This window comes from Branchiostoma belcheri, unplaced genomic scaffold, assembly GCF_001625305.1.
Source record: "Branchiostoma belcheri isolate BF01 breed outbred unplaced genomic scaffold, Haploidv18h27 scaffold70, whole genome shotgun sequence".
Classification (NCBI taxonomy): Eukaryota; Metazoa; Chordata; class Leptocardii; order Amphioxiformes; family Branchiostomatidae; genus Branchiostoma; species Branchiostoma belcheri.
In genome coordinates, this window is record NW_017804354.1 from 62,843 (window position 1) to 76,543 (window position 13,701).

General features: G+C 42.0%; 2 protein-coding genes across 9 annotated transcripts in view; both read left to right on the plus strand.

Annotated features, from left to right (window-relative positions):
- Positions 1-4,116, plus strand: part of LOC109484851 (protein DENND6A-like) — a 28,649-nt gene extending 24,533 nt beyond the window's left edge. The window contains exons 18-21 of one of the 7 annotated variants that reach the window (XR_002141097.1): positions 382-456; positions 1,659-1,792; positions 1,826-1,884; positions 1,919-4,116. Coding sequence is in view for 6 of the 7 variants with exons in the window: in XM_019788207.1 (XP_019643766.1) it covers positions 382-456; positions 1,659-1,781 (198 nt within the window). In the remaining variant the exon portion in view is untranslated. Of the gene's footprint in view, positions 1-353; positions 457-1,658 lie in introns of all 7 variants that reach the window. The other 6 variants (XM_019788207.1, XM_019788206.1, XM_019788208.1 and 3 more) reach the window with 6 other exon arrangements.
- A 1,446-nt stretch (positions 4,117-5,562) lies between these two features.
- Positions 5,563-13,701, plus strand: part of LOC109484855 (probable ATP-dependent RNA helicase DDX60) — a 46,666-nt gene continuing 38,527 nt past the window's right edge. For both annotated transcript variants that reach the window (XM_019788213.1, XM_019788214.1), the window contains exons 1-2: positions 5,563-5,780; positions 10,109-10,325. In XM_019788213.1, the coding sequence (XP_019643772.1) occupies positions 10,124-10,325 (202 nt within the window). In that variant the 5' untranslated portion in view covers positions 5,563-5,780; positions 10,109-10,123. The remainder of the gene's footprint in view (positions 5,781-10,108; positions 10,326-13,701) is intronic.

A 13,701-nucleotide genomic window follows, 5' to 3' on the forward strand; every position in this document is an offset into this window, starting at 1 on the left:
GTATCCATGGGAAAATCACGTGTCCACAGCATTTGGGTCAGATAGCTGAGGAAGACTTCAGTCGAATGATTCAGTCGAAAATTTCTGGTGAGTCAAATTTTGAGTTGGAGAACAGTTTAAGTTTTTCATAATGTAATTTACCAACTCAGATGAACTTTCATGCTGAAGACAGGTATACATGTACATCAAGACACCAGTATACATGTACAAATGAAAACATGTGAATGATAACCAGCATATGAGCTGTCCAAAAGAACTTTGTTGTTTTGTTTTTTTTTCCTTTTGTGCCTCCACCTTGCGGATTCTCTTTTTTTTTGCCTGTGTTGTTGTTCTTTGGTTGGTTGTTGGTTCAGTTTGGCTCGCCTCCCTCCCATGTGGCAGGATCTCAGTCTGTGGATCCAGGGTCGTCCTGAGGTGGAGGTCGTTGACCTGGTGCTCAAACTCAGGGAGAAAATGGTGAGTTGGGTCATGTTCCTCTATCTCCAAGCAGATGTTAAGCCTCGGTCACATCCCGCCGTACGTGCTTTTTGTCCGTACGTTTTTTGGGAGGCTACGTCTGTTACGTTTTTTCTGAAAACGTGGGAAAGGAGTGGTGTTGACCTACGTCACTCACACGTCACTCGCACGGTTTTGCAAGGTGTAAGAGTGTGGTCTGCACGTTACGTGGTCTGGCCGTGAGCGGTTGCGTGCATCGTACGTTGCGCATGTTGCTTACAACATATGATCTCTGTGCAATTGCAACTTTACCGTAAGGAGGCCGAACTCACACGTGCGTCTTTTGTACGGTATGTACGGGGCACGCGCGTGGCCCGTACTCGCACGCACGGGTGGTGAATCCGTAGACCGCACGTAGAAAAAGTTTTACTTTCCCTTAAAGTTCTACGGCGTGTATACGTGCTCCCAAATCCATAGAATTCCGTACGGAGGCGGTACTCACCACGCACGGATGCCCTGTGTTTGCCCACGTTTTTGCAGGTAGACAGCACGCAGAAGCACGTACGGCGGGTTGTGACCGAAGCTTTAGGAGAAAAACGGTAACATTTTCCGACAGCTAGTTCTCTCTGCTGGGATGGCTGTCAGAAAATATTACAGTCCTTACTCTAACATCTGTATGAAGGTCAGCATTTACTGTTCTTGTACAATTATACAATTGTACAAGGACTGGTGCTTCTCAGTGCTTTTATCATTGTATATTCTCACACAACGAAACTTCATAAGTGTACATGCCTCCAGCTGTGAGACAGTCAAACTTGTCTAAGCTGACCACCCAGGGGACCAAGAAAACATGGTTTTCTCAGACATGTGGTCTCCTCATACAAAAAGCATGGCAAGCAGCAAAATTTCCACCTATTTACCCTTGACTACTCCATTCATCCAAAGGGACCTAGCTGGTGCCATTTTACATTTCCCAAAGACTGCCATGCTGTCGTAATCAATGGCAAACTGGCCGATCCCCTCAAGATTTCTTGCTACTTAAAAAAGGTTTTCTGCCACATACCTAAATGGTTTATGTCCTTACTGCTTTATGCTAGTGGCCATTATGGCCAGGTAGTCGCTTATAGAGGTGGTCAAGTTTGACTTTTTACACGTGTAAATGGAGTTACAAGTGGCAGAGATTATATATGATACACCTCCTCCTTCCTTCCATCCTCCTGCAGAAGTTTGCAGCCTCCAACAGGGTGTGTGTGAAGGAGGAGGTTCTACAGCGACTCACACTGCACCTGGACGGAATCATCCGCGCCCTGCCTGAGGACCTGCGCTCCATCCTCAAGTCGTCCTAACAACAACTATCATCCTCATCTCAAGTCATCCTAACAACAACTACATCCTCACCCTGCCTGAGGACCTGCGCTCCATCCTCAAGTCATCCTAACAACAACTATCATCCTCATCCTCAAGTCATCCTAACAACAACTACATCCTCACCCTGCCTGAGGACCTGCGCTCCATCCTCAAGTCGTCCTAACAACAACACATCCCCAGCAACCACATCTAAACACCTTGTTTTTTAATTGTACAGAACTTAAAAACGATTTTAACTGAATGCACATGTTCATGTACAAAATGTATGTAATTGTCACTGGAGAATTCTTCTCTATATGTTAAGAAATACAACAAAAAGTCACCACATTATAATTAGAAACTGTTGGATTGTATTTCGTTTGTGAGCATCCTATTTGTAGTCATTAAATACATGTAAACACTGTTATTAGTATGACTTGATTGGGACATCAACTGTTGGTCAAGAAGCTACTCATCTCTGTCAGGAATGTAAATCAACTCTTCTTAAGGTACATGTATCTAATACAATTTTAGGCCAGCAAACTGGATATATTCTGAATAAGGCAATCTGTATGATATTGACACATACTGCCTCACATTAGCATCAGTATTTCATACATTGGGCATTTAAAACAGCACAGAAACAAGCCCAAGATGAGTCCTTTATTTTGCTGGGTGATACCAAAAAAATCAGGATAATACCAATAACCATTTTCTGTCACAGTTGGGATACTGTTTTTCAACTTAGTTTGTAGATAAGTGAGTGGAATATTGACTTTTAAGAATACCTTTGAAGAATAAAATTGTATATCTAGTTTCAGGTATCGTTGGATAACAACATGTGCCTCTAACCTCCACATTTCAAAGCTATGTACATGTATGAGAGATCTCCTTGTGAAATAACTTAAAAGCTTCCAAAAATCGGGTTAAACAGTTTCTTTCTTGACATTGAAAAATACATATTGCTGTTTCATGATATCTGAATTCACTTTTGTATCAAATTTACTTATTCACAGTTTTCAAATTCCAATGATCTTGCCTCATGTACATGTGTATGAAACCAGTTTTCCTACTGTACATTTTATGTTCACGAAGGTGCATGTTACATGTATATAAAGAAGTGACTGTTAATGTAATGGCTTTCAAACACATCACTAAAATGTACGATCCTGCATGTAACTGGTTTATTGATTGATGTCTAGTAACAAAACAAATTGTATTTTGTAATTTTGGTAGAAATGGTCAAAATCTCATGTCAGCAAGGTGAGTTAACAATTATTTTACATTTCCAGACTTTTTAGTTAATGTATGATATGTACATATAATATGATATGCCATATGTGGTCAAAAGGTTGCCAAGGAAGAGTCAAGGAAGGGACCAAACTGGTTACCTGTCAGTGCAGTACTTTAATTGTAACACTGTTCACAGTACATATATCATCTCTTTCAAACTTCCACTTTCAGCTCAATATATGTCATTTTGAAAAGTATTCAACATACATTGTAAGTAACCCTTTCAACTTTTGAAGAGGTGCCCCTTTCATTTTCAATGGTAAAATGTAAAAATTGATTTTAGAAAGCTCATTTTAATTTAAAAAATGATGACTTGGTTTTGGTAACGTCATTTGTGCTTAGCTGCCCAGGTGGCCTGTATGGAACACTCCAACTTGTTAACACTGAAGCTGACAATATTGGATGTTTTGTTTTATGTGTTTGAGACGTACATGTAAGCGGGGTCATCTTGAGACATCTTTGATTGTTGCTGGAACAAAATGTGAGAAAGTTTTAAATGAAGTGTGGTTGTTACGTACATGTACATGTATGTCTCAGTGTTTGCAAGCCTGATGCTGGTGCATGTATTAGCGCTAAGGTCTCCACTGCAATGGTTTTAATTTTCGTTTCAGAACTGACTTCGCAGTGATGTGCTAGTTGCACATTGGGATTGTTACTCAAGCAAGTGGATAGATTTTAAAAACTGTCAGACGCTTCAAGTAGCATCCACTACTTTTCGCCAGTGTCTATCCAGTTGCTTGAGTAACAGTTCCCTGGTATATCTCATTATTGGGCTGTCTAGTTGATGTGTAAGCGGGATCAGAGTTAACTTTAATGTTTTTTATTTTGTTATATGATCAGTAATGCTGGAGAAACATTAATATTTAAAAAATAGTACAATATATAACCAGTGTTATGGCTATTAGTAGTCCAAAAGGGCACTAACAAAATCTGTTGCCTCAATTGTTTTACATCACTGAGACATTATTTGACTTCATTCCAGCAATCACCTCATCCCACCAGTTTATGTCACCGTCCCTGTATCTTCTTAGGGTACTGAATTCAATAAATGAAAATTTTGGAAACTTAACTTAACTTTGGTCAATCTTATCTCTGCCACACCAATTTAATTTGTTGCTTCTCGGATCGCCCGTCCATTTTTTCTGATTTGCAAAAAAAAAAAAAAAAAATTAAATTAAATTAACTGCAAAATGCTCAATGAAAGACATATTTTGGCCTTAATGGTTGAAGAAAGTCATTTTCTTCCTAGTTCTTAAAGTTTTTCAATGTAACAATGCGATTATAAACCAGCCTGGTATGTTGACTTCATGGCTCATATTGTAACATTTCCGGCTATCATGGGGTGCCATGGCCTGTTTTCTTTTTTATTTCGCCCTGTCGCTTCATATTTTTTCAGAACAAATCCGAGAAACAACAAATTAAATTGGTGTGGCCTTACCTTTGACAAGAAGGTTTGGTTTTCATTTGTGCCATGGATGAGCGACTGTGGTCTGGGTCTGTTTGTATGTCAACAGCATAACTTGAAAAGCTGTGGATGGATCTTTAAAACAATATTTGGTAGATGAGTAGTGGTGGAAAGGAAGGAGGGTCAATGTTGAAAATGGTTCGCCTGGCGTTTTCCTACTGTACTGCAGCAGGCTTTGCATGTAACAGGTATGTGTATTTTGTATGTGTATAAGCCAAGAAAATATGGATGGATTATGATATTTAGTAGGCAAGTGGTGATTGTGAAAATGAAGGATAAGTTAGATAATGCTTCAACTGGCATTTCCCAAGGTACCCCAGTGGAAGCTGTATGTGTTCTGTGTGTGAACAAAATGCAAATGCACGAAATTGCACGGATAGTTTCAGTCAAATTTACAATTTAATGTAAAAAGTAACTGTAGCCTTTGATACCTTCAACATATTTGCCCCACAACAAACATAATTGAATGCTATGAATGTGCATGATGTCTCTCAAACTACGTTTGATATGAACTAAACAGTGAAATTTTAAACGTTTACATTCTAACAAGGACACTATACAGATATAATTATACTAGTGACATTGCCCACAAGATTAAAAAAATTGATCATGACATTGACAAGAAAGAGGAGGTTGTTTATAATATAAATACGTTTTTAAACTTAAAAGTTTCTCAATGTTGGAAGTGCAAAAGTGTGAACAGCAAAACAATGTGTACAAAAAGCCTCCCCAACATCTGCTTGGAGCTTACTACCGAAACCAAGCCCAAGCCTTGAGCGAAACTAGCTCGGGTTGGTGGATTATCTGCCTGAGGGGGGCAGGAATTCTTTGGTTGTGTGTGACGCGTACAGTTTAACGACAAAAGTGGTTTAATTACAAATTTTTAGAAACATCTTTTATTTGGGATCAAAGTGGACGCAAACTTGGCTAGTTTTTTTCCATAGGCTTCCCCAATTACACACTCTTACACCCCCGCGTTAACAATCGGAACAGTCTGTCTGCAAATATATGAGTGGGGCGTAACTGTTAACGTTATAACGTTATTGGTCAAAGGTCAAGTCGGCGAGTCGTGTGACTGAAACTACTAACAGTAACAGTTTCATAGTCATTTGGTGGTGAGATACAGAACAGAGTTCGGGCACATAGAAAATTCGCTGAGCCTGTTACTGTCGCCGTGTGGTTGCTGTTGCTGCAAGCCTGTACAAATCGCCCGCATTGTCTGAAGGCCACATGTCATCAGGTATGTTTTTAATAGTTCACACAAACTCCATATTGATCCTCGCTTTTCGCCGGCTCCTTTTTGGGGTGGGCAGCTCCTTGAGCGCCGGACAAAGAGCTGGTGTTACTTACTCTCCAAGCAGAGGTTGTTGGGGAAAATTGTGACATTCTTTATCATGCGCCCGGTTTTTAGAGTAGAGTAGAGTAGAGTAGATGTCTTCGGCCACGGAGCTTAGGTTGGGGACAAAAACCTGGCCGTAGATGCACTCTACTCATGTCTTGGTAAAATATGCATCAGAAACGCCCTTCAACTTGTTTCAAGTGGCAACACAAAAACTAAACATGTAACGTTCCGTCCCTTTGCCTTCACCCAGGAGGTTATGTGTTAGGTACATCATTATGAGCTTTGAAAGCTTCTTGAGTACACCATATGTAACGGGGGGGTGCCCTAGGTTCGGACAGATTTTTTTACTGATCTTGTGCAAAAGTAACGTTTTGCCACGTGTGCATTTCCCATGATTCGTACGCGACCGCGTTGATTGCGTAAGCCTGGTTTTCAGCCTGGACTGGACTGATTGCGTTCGATACCGCCCTCTTCATGTGAGACAAGAAGTACACTCACAATTTTATCACCAAAGGAAAGCTAAAATATCATAGAATTCGGTTGTTATTACAAAAGTCGGGTTTACGGAAAACCCTGGGCTGTCTACCTTGCCAGGCTACCTTACCAGTCTACCTTGCCTGTCTAGGACGTCAGGCTACTGAACTCCGCCCCCTGGCGGAATGAATCAGAATTGCACCCACTACTTTGGCACATGCGTGTGCACAAACCTTAGGCCTGACTAATCGCGCGCCTGGCGGCCGGTCGCCCCGAAGTGGGTGGGGGGCATTAACCTCCGGCCGAGTTAACACAGCAAGAAATCTACTGAGGCGAATAGAAATATAAAACTGAACAAGATATTATATTTTATTTTAATTTTTTTTCTGGAGTTTTAATGAGCCAAGGGTAATCAACAGTAACAGGGAAACGGATCTCGTGGTTACGTTGAGAGCGCGCGGGTCGGAGTGTGTATTGTATCAGAACAGGGTGAACTTTTGTGCGGGGGCAGCATTGTCCGTGACGCACATCTGTAGATAATCTTAGGGACTGTACGATATTTACCGGGGGAGGAGGGCTGGTGCAAAAAGGGTCCGGAAAAATTTTTTTCCATGGCCTTCGAGCTCCCCCCGGCTCAATTTTTTTTCAATGGCCCTCCCCCCAACCCAAACAATTTTTCGGTAATTTTCCATGTAATTATCTCTTTCTCTTTCTCCTTCCGAAAATTCCAGAATACAGTACGCATCCTGATCGAAGTATGCACCCCCGATTTGGGGCTGGTGGGAGACAAATATTCATTCATGTCTGAAACGTACGCACGGCCGGTACCACTGTGGACATGTAGTTCCAAAAAAAAAATTCTTAAAAACTAGATTTATGCCGTGTACTACGTGATTGTATGGTAACGTAGCAGGAAACGCTTTGGCCTTGTTTTCACCGCTGGCCGCAGCCGACTTGCAAGACGTCGCCACCGCGAGGTAAGGCAAGTCCGGCGGAACGTACAGCTTTGGATCCCGGAGAGTGTTGGTGATCAAGCAAGCAATAGTCAATAAAGATTTGTGAAAAAAAGACAATATTTAAATATTGATTCTATCTGTAACGGGGGGTAGTTCAATGTTGATGCACAAGTACGTAGCTTTGTTGTTTTTAGAATACGAAATGCGCCGAACACTTCTTTAATACTGCCCGCCCGATCGACCCATGGAGAGCAACAATCATACAGGCGGAGAACTGGGCGGAGTATTTGGGTGTAGAGGTGCTACCGAATTTAAAATTTCACAACGAAACCAATTACACAACAACAAAAGACTACTGGCGATTCCGAACAGGAGAAAGTGAAAAGTTTGACTGTGTTTCAAGTACTAGTAATCTCGTTATGTGATAGATGTTTTTGCCACAAAATCAAAGGAATAAACACTCCAAGGGAATATTAATTTGTACTCCGTAAAACGTATAAGTACAGTCTGTACAGAGGAAAGAAAGACTTCCTTCTCGGCTCTGTCTTCTTCAGCTGTAGGTGTCGGCTCAAAGACTACATTTTAAGTTAACTCCACCCCTATCATTGTAGCTTGCCGAACAGTCGGGTCCCGTAGGAGTACATCTAGCTGGAATTTTCACCTGGTACTGGCTGGTATAGCCCGCTACAAAGTAATTTCCTGTTGCATTTATCAAGATTTAAAAATTTTTGTGATACGAAGTGAAACATGGATAACAATTTCTGTCAACTGACCCTTTGAAACGGCATGGGCATAATATTTGTTGAAGTTCAACTCAAGCCGGAAGTGCATTTAACTGACCATCAGTCGAGGCACGACTGTTGTTATCACGTTACGTTACGTTACGACGAACAAGAACATTCACGCGGCTTGCGGACCATTTCAAATATTACCACTCATAAAGCTCTCGCAATTGTATATTATGTACTTACGGGAGGTTATTCTTTCGGGAAATATGTTCATTTATTGAAGTTTAACTTTATTTCCACTCGTCAACATTCTTATCTAAACACGCAATGGACGATCAATGTCGCTCTCCGTGCTGATGTTCCGCTATATTCCTGGGTCGTCCACGGATTTGTCGGGGGAAACCTAAAATAAAGTACGCACCCGGACTTTGGCAACGGCCCGAGACACTTTTGGGATATTTAAAAATTTAAAAAGTGCGTACTATATTCTGGAATTTACGGTGTATTTCTTGTAATTCTGTACTACGCAACGCCATACATTTTACAAAACTTTTTCGGTGGCCCTCCCCCCTCCAGGCCGATTTTTTTTAGATGGCCCTCCCCTCGGTTAAAATATCTTTTCCATGGCCCTCCTCCCAGGCCAAAAAAAAATTCAATGGCCCTCCCCCCCCAGTGCACCAGCCCTCCCCCCGGTAAATATCGTACAGTCCCTAAGATTATCTACAGATGTGCGGCACGGACAATGCTGCCCCCACCCCACACAAAAGGTCAAAAGTTCACCCTGTTCTGATACAATACACACTCCGACCCGCGCGCTCTCAAAGTACTGGTAACCACGAGATCCGTTTCCCTGTTACTGTTGATTACCCTTGGCTCATTAAAACTCCAGAAAAAAAATTAAAATAAAATATAACATCTTGTTCAGTTTTATATTTCTATTCGCCTCAGTAGATTTCTTACTGTGTTAACTCGGCCGGAGGTTAATGCCCCCCACCCACTTCGGGGCGACCGGCCGCCAGGAGCGCGATTAGTCAGGCCTAAGGTTTGCACACGCATGTGCCAAAGTAGTGGGTGCAATTCTGATGCATTCCGCCAGGGGGCGCAACTGCTTGGAAGTCTTGCCATTCGTGAGGCTGTGGATGGGGGGAGTTCAGTAGCCTGACGTCCTAGACAGGCAAGGTAGACTGGTAAGGTAGCCTGGCAAGGTAGACAGCCCAGTGTTTTCCGTAAACCCTACAAAAGTCATCAAAACCTTACCACTCTGACAACTAGTGTAGAGCGCTGTGAGTTTGACTTGAGCAGTGAAAAGCATCCGATGTTAGGGCACCCCCCTTAAGAGTTTCAGATTTTTCAGGTTATAGCTTGGGGTGCCTCCTTATTACCTCTTCGGGAGGAGACATCCTTCCGCGGAAGGGTTTTGTGAGAGATTTAGATTGTCATGTTCGCAGCTGTTTCTCGCGCTTGGGTGGACGGATTCTTTTGAGACTCGGAATATGTAATTTGCTATTGGGCTGCAGATAATGCACATTCTTTTTATTGTGTATGTGTTTTCGGGCGTGAAAATGGTGCCTTTTGGTGGCCCCAAAACACCCCTTTGAGCATGAAAATGGTTGCGACCGTTGACCTTTGACGTGTTTAAGCTATTCTCGGTCTGGTCCACGTATATGACCCCTCACACAGAGGGGTGTCCGGTCTCGATAAATTCTTTGTTTAAAACCCTATATGAAAATATACAATAAAAAGCCCGGAGGTATAAAATCTCAGATTTTACTTGTTTGATATTTGTTAGGCAACTTAAGTGGTTGGGACAATAAAGGTCAAAATCAAGTTTGGCTCACAGATACATCTGGCTTACATTGGCCTACATTGACTTACATCTATTTTGTCATCAGTTTTTTTTTGTATCAAATAGTTCAAAACCAGTCATGCAATTTTTATTTCACATTGAACTTGGACCTTTCATTGTTGTATATATGATTAGCACGTAGTTGGTTAGCATATGAATAATTTGCATATTTGTGAAGTTACATGAGAACCTGATGAGACCTTTACCCACATTTTCATACAGAGAAATGTTGAAGAAATGGCTGGACGCTCAAGAGAGATCCCTGACAGCTGGGAGCAGCTGGATGAAGAGTTAGAGGACGTGCCTGATGAGGAGTCAGCTACAGACATGCCAGAGGAATCCTGGGACACCTCTGATGATGATAGCTATGAGGACCCAGAGGAGGAAGCAAGGCCTTCAACCCCCACAAGGACGTTATCTTCAGATGACAGCAATTCAGGTTAACCAGACTCTTTCAATAAACATGATGCCTTGTTCTTCTTCTTCTTCTCCTTGATGCCCAACATCATGGTAATGATGGCTCTGGCATGCTGGAGTGCGCTGGTGCCGTCAACGTTTGTACTCCCGCTCTGCACATTGTTTAGAGCCTTTAGAATTAAACTAATATATAAAACGAAGTCCAAGTCCATAATCCAATCTCATACACTACCAAAAATGCCAATCTTGTTTTTCTTCAGAGAAGAAAAATTTTCTTCCACTGAGCAAATTATTCTTCACCCAAGAAAAAATATATTGTCCATGAGACAAGAATTTCAAGAAACTGCATTTTAGCATATTTTTCTTGTGGTAAGACTTCTTTTCTTATGTATCTTGAACTAAATATCCGTAGAATATTATTCTTGCAGTAAGAATTTCTAAGTTTTCTAGAAAACCATTCTGTACACAAGAAAAGAATTCTTGAACTAAAATCTAACTCTTCTTGTAGCAAGAAAACCATTCTGTACACAAGAAAAGATTTCTTGAACTAATATTAACTCTTCTTCCAGCAAGAAAAATATTCTCCCCACAAGAAAAGATTTCTTGAACTAAGAGCTAACTGTTCTTGTAGCAAGAAAACCATTCTGCCCGCAAGATGAGATTTCTTGAACTAAGATCTAACTCTTCTTATGGCAAGAAAACCATTCTGTACACAAGAAAAGATTTCTTGAACTAAGAGCTAACTGTTCTTGTAGCAAGAAAACCATTCTCTCCACAAGAAAAGATATCTTGAACTATTATCTAGCTCTTCTTGTGGCAAGAAAACCGTTCTCCTCGCAAGGAAATATTTCTTGAACTATAATCTAACTGTTCTTGTAGCAAGAAAACCATTCTCTCCACAAGACTTCTTGAACTACGATCTAGCTGTACTTGTGGCAAGAAAACCATTCTGTACACAAGAAAAGATTTCTTGAACTAAGAGCTAACTGTTCTTGTAGCAAGAAAACCATTCTGCCCACAAGAAAAGAAATACAATGTATATAGTGCTACATAAATATAAAACAGACAATAATGTATAGCAACTAAATGTTATTTTGAAAAGCATTTGGACAGTATAGAGATGTTTATTATCACATTGATTTTTGTACAATGTATTTAATTAAAAATATAAAATCAGTCCATCAACATTCTTGGAATGGAAACAGTTTAACAGTAACTTTCAAAATATTATACGATGTAACTAACAAGCCAAATGATTATGATTTCAGAATACAGATCGTATCACATTCTGATCAGAAACATCTTCAGCAATTGCAGTTTTCGCATTATTATAGAATTGGCAAAGTCACACCCTTTGGACACCTGAAAACAACAGGAAAGACCTGTTAGTTTGCGGGTATTCGGACTTAGCTGCCCTGCCCGGTCCACCTAAACCGCTGCCCGGTCCGGTCCGAGGCCGCTAATGGGGGTTTTGCGTATCCCATGCGCCGGAGCAAGCATTTCGCTCCCGGCGCAAGGACCCGGCCATAATACAGTACCGTTCGCGTTATAGTTACCCTAAGGGCCGTTACTAACGCGTTTTTTTCCCCGTTAGTTTTCCGTTATTAACTGGTTACTTTTCCGAAAGTTTTCCGTTACTTTTCCGAAAGTAACGCGTTTCTTTTTCGTCAGACTTCTCCATTCATATGCAGGCGCGGTAACATCACAGGAATCGTGGGAGGAGTACTAATTTACCTCATGCGGGGCGGGAAATTACCGATACACACCGCTGGAACAGCGAAAGGAACGTTGATCTAGCCCGCATTTTACTATATAACAGTAACGTTTAAAACCGGCGCATCAATTAGATCGACATTTTCTTTTGTCAGTGTTGCCCATGCAAGCGTTTCTATAGTTTGTCAACTTTATTTTGCTGTTTTTCTCTGTTTGTTTACTTATTTTACCACCGAATATGCAATCCTAGATGATCTGAATTAACTGTTATAAATACCCCGGTCCGCCGTACATAATAGGCGGCGGGCCCGGCGTGAGGTAACGTTAGGGATGTGCAAAAACATCGCGAATAATTCCTATAACACTCGAAAAAAGGTAGCATATTTACACGTGCCCACAAACATTTTTATGGCTAATTATTGACCAGTTTTGGGGAGTTTTGTTATGTCCTTGGGGTTTTGTTTAGAGTGGGACAGAAAGCCGTGCCGCGACTCCGACTCCGTGCACTTCCGTGTTACATTACGTTGTACGTGACCAACAAAATTACGCCAAAGGCACCACAAATCCACATGTGCATATGTATTTTTCCCGAAAATTCTTTTGAGTACGCATTTCGTCACTATGATTTTGCTAATTAGTCGTAGAAATAAGGTAGAAACCAGCGTAAATGTGGCTATCTCCAGATCGCACTTCGCGCGGGGAAGGGCGCCCCAGCATGCAACGGGCTTCGTTCTAGCCAATCAGAGCGCAGGTCATCTAAGGTGAACCAATCAGAGCGTAGCTACTCGCATATTATAATGAGCATGCTGCTTCACATGCCGGCGGCCGGCCATGAGTGCGCGGGAAATGTGTTTTGCAACTATATTTTTACGGGGATTTTCTGACGTTTGACGCTGACTTTGGCACGATATGATCGCACTACCATGTACACGCTACCGTAGGCGGCAAATGAGTGGTCATTTTTATACAATCGTCGAGAAATTTTGGCGTTATGCACCCGGAAGTGAGCCGATCTCAGTTTGCGTTCCCTCGTATTTTTGACAGTTTCCCCCGTGTTTCCCTCCTCAAAATAAGAAACAAAACTACCGCTATTAAATAGAACCATGTATTACAATTATCATTTCAACATGATAGATCTATTATATATTCCTTTATTTAAGTATGATATCATCATGGTTGTGGAAAGTCCTCAGCTAGCAAACCGAGTCCTTGCGCCGGGAGCGAAATTGCTTGCTCCGGCGCATGGGATACGCAAAACCCCCAATTTAGCGGCCTCGGACCGGACCGGGCAGCGGTTTTAGGTGGACCGGGCAGGGCAGCTAAGTCCGAATACCCCTTCGCCCGCTGGTGTAAATTACCGCTACGGGGGAGTCTAGCCCGGGGGGAGGTTGGCTGGCCGGACCAACTAGGGCCAGCCAACTCCCCTCGGGCTCAACTCCCCGTAGCGGTAATTTAGGCAGGCGGGCGAAGGGCTCTCGGCTGCCGAAGGAAAACGGCTAACGGCCCGATACTAGTTTGGCATCCAGGGGAACTCACATCCAATCAGGGACCGGCGGCTTCTTCCTGTCGCCGATCCTTATCTAACAATGGGGCCTTGTAAACAACAAACATCTGGGCTCAGGGATAACAAAGCCAAGAATTTGCTCCACTAAAACCCCGCTTATCTACACAAGAAATCAGTCGCT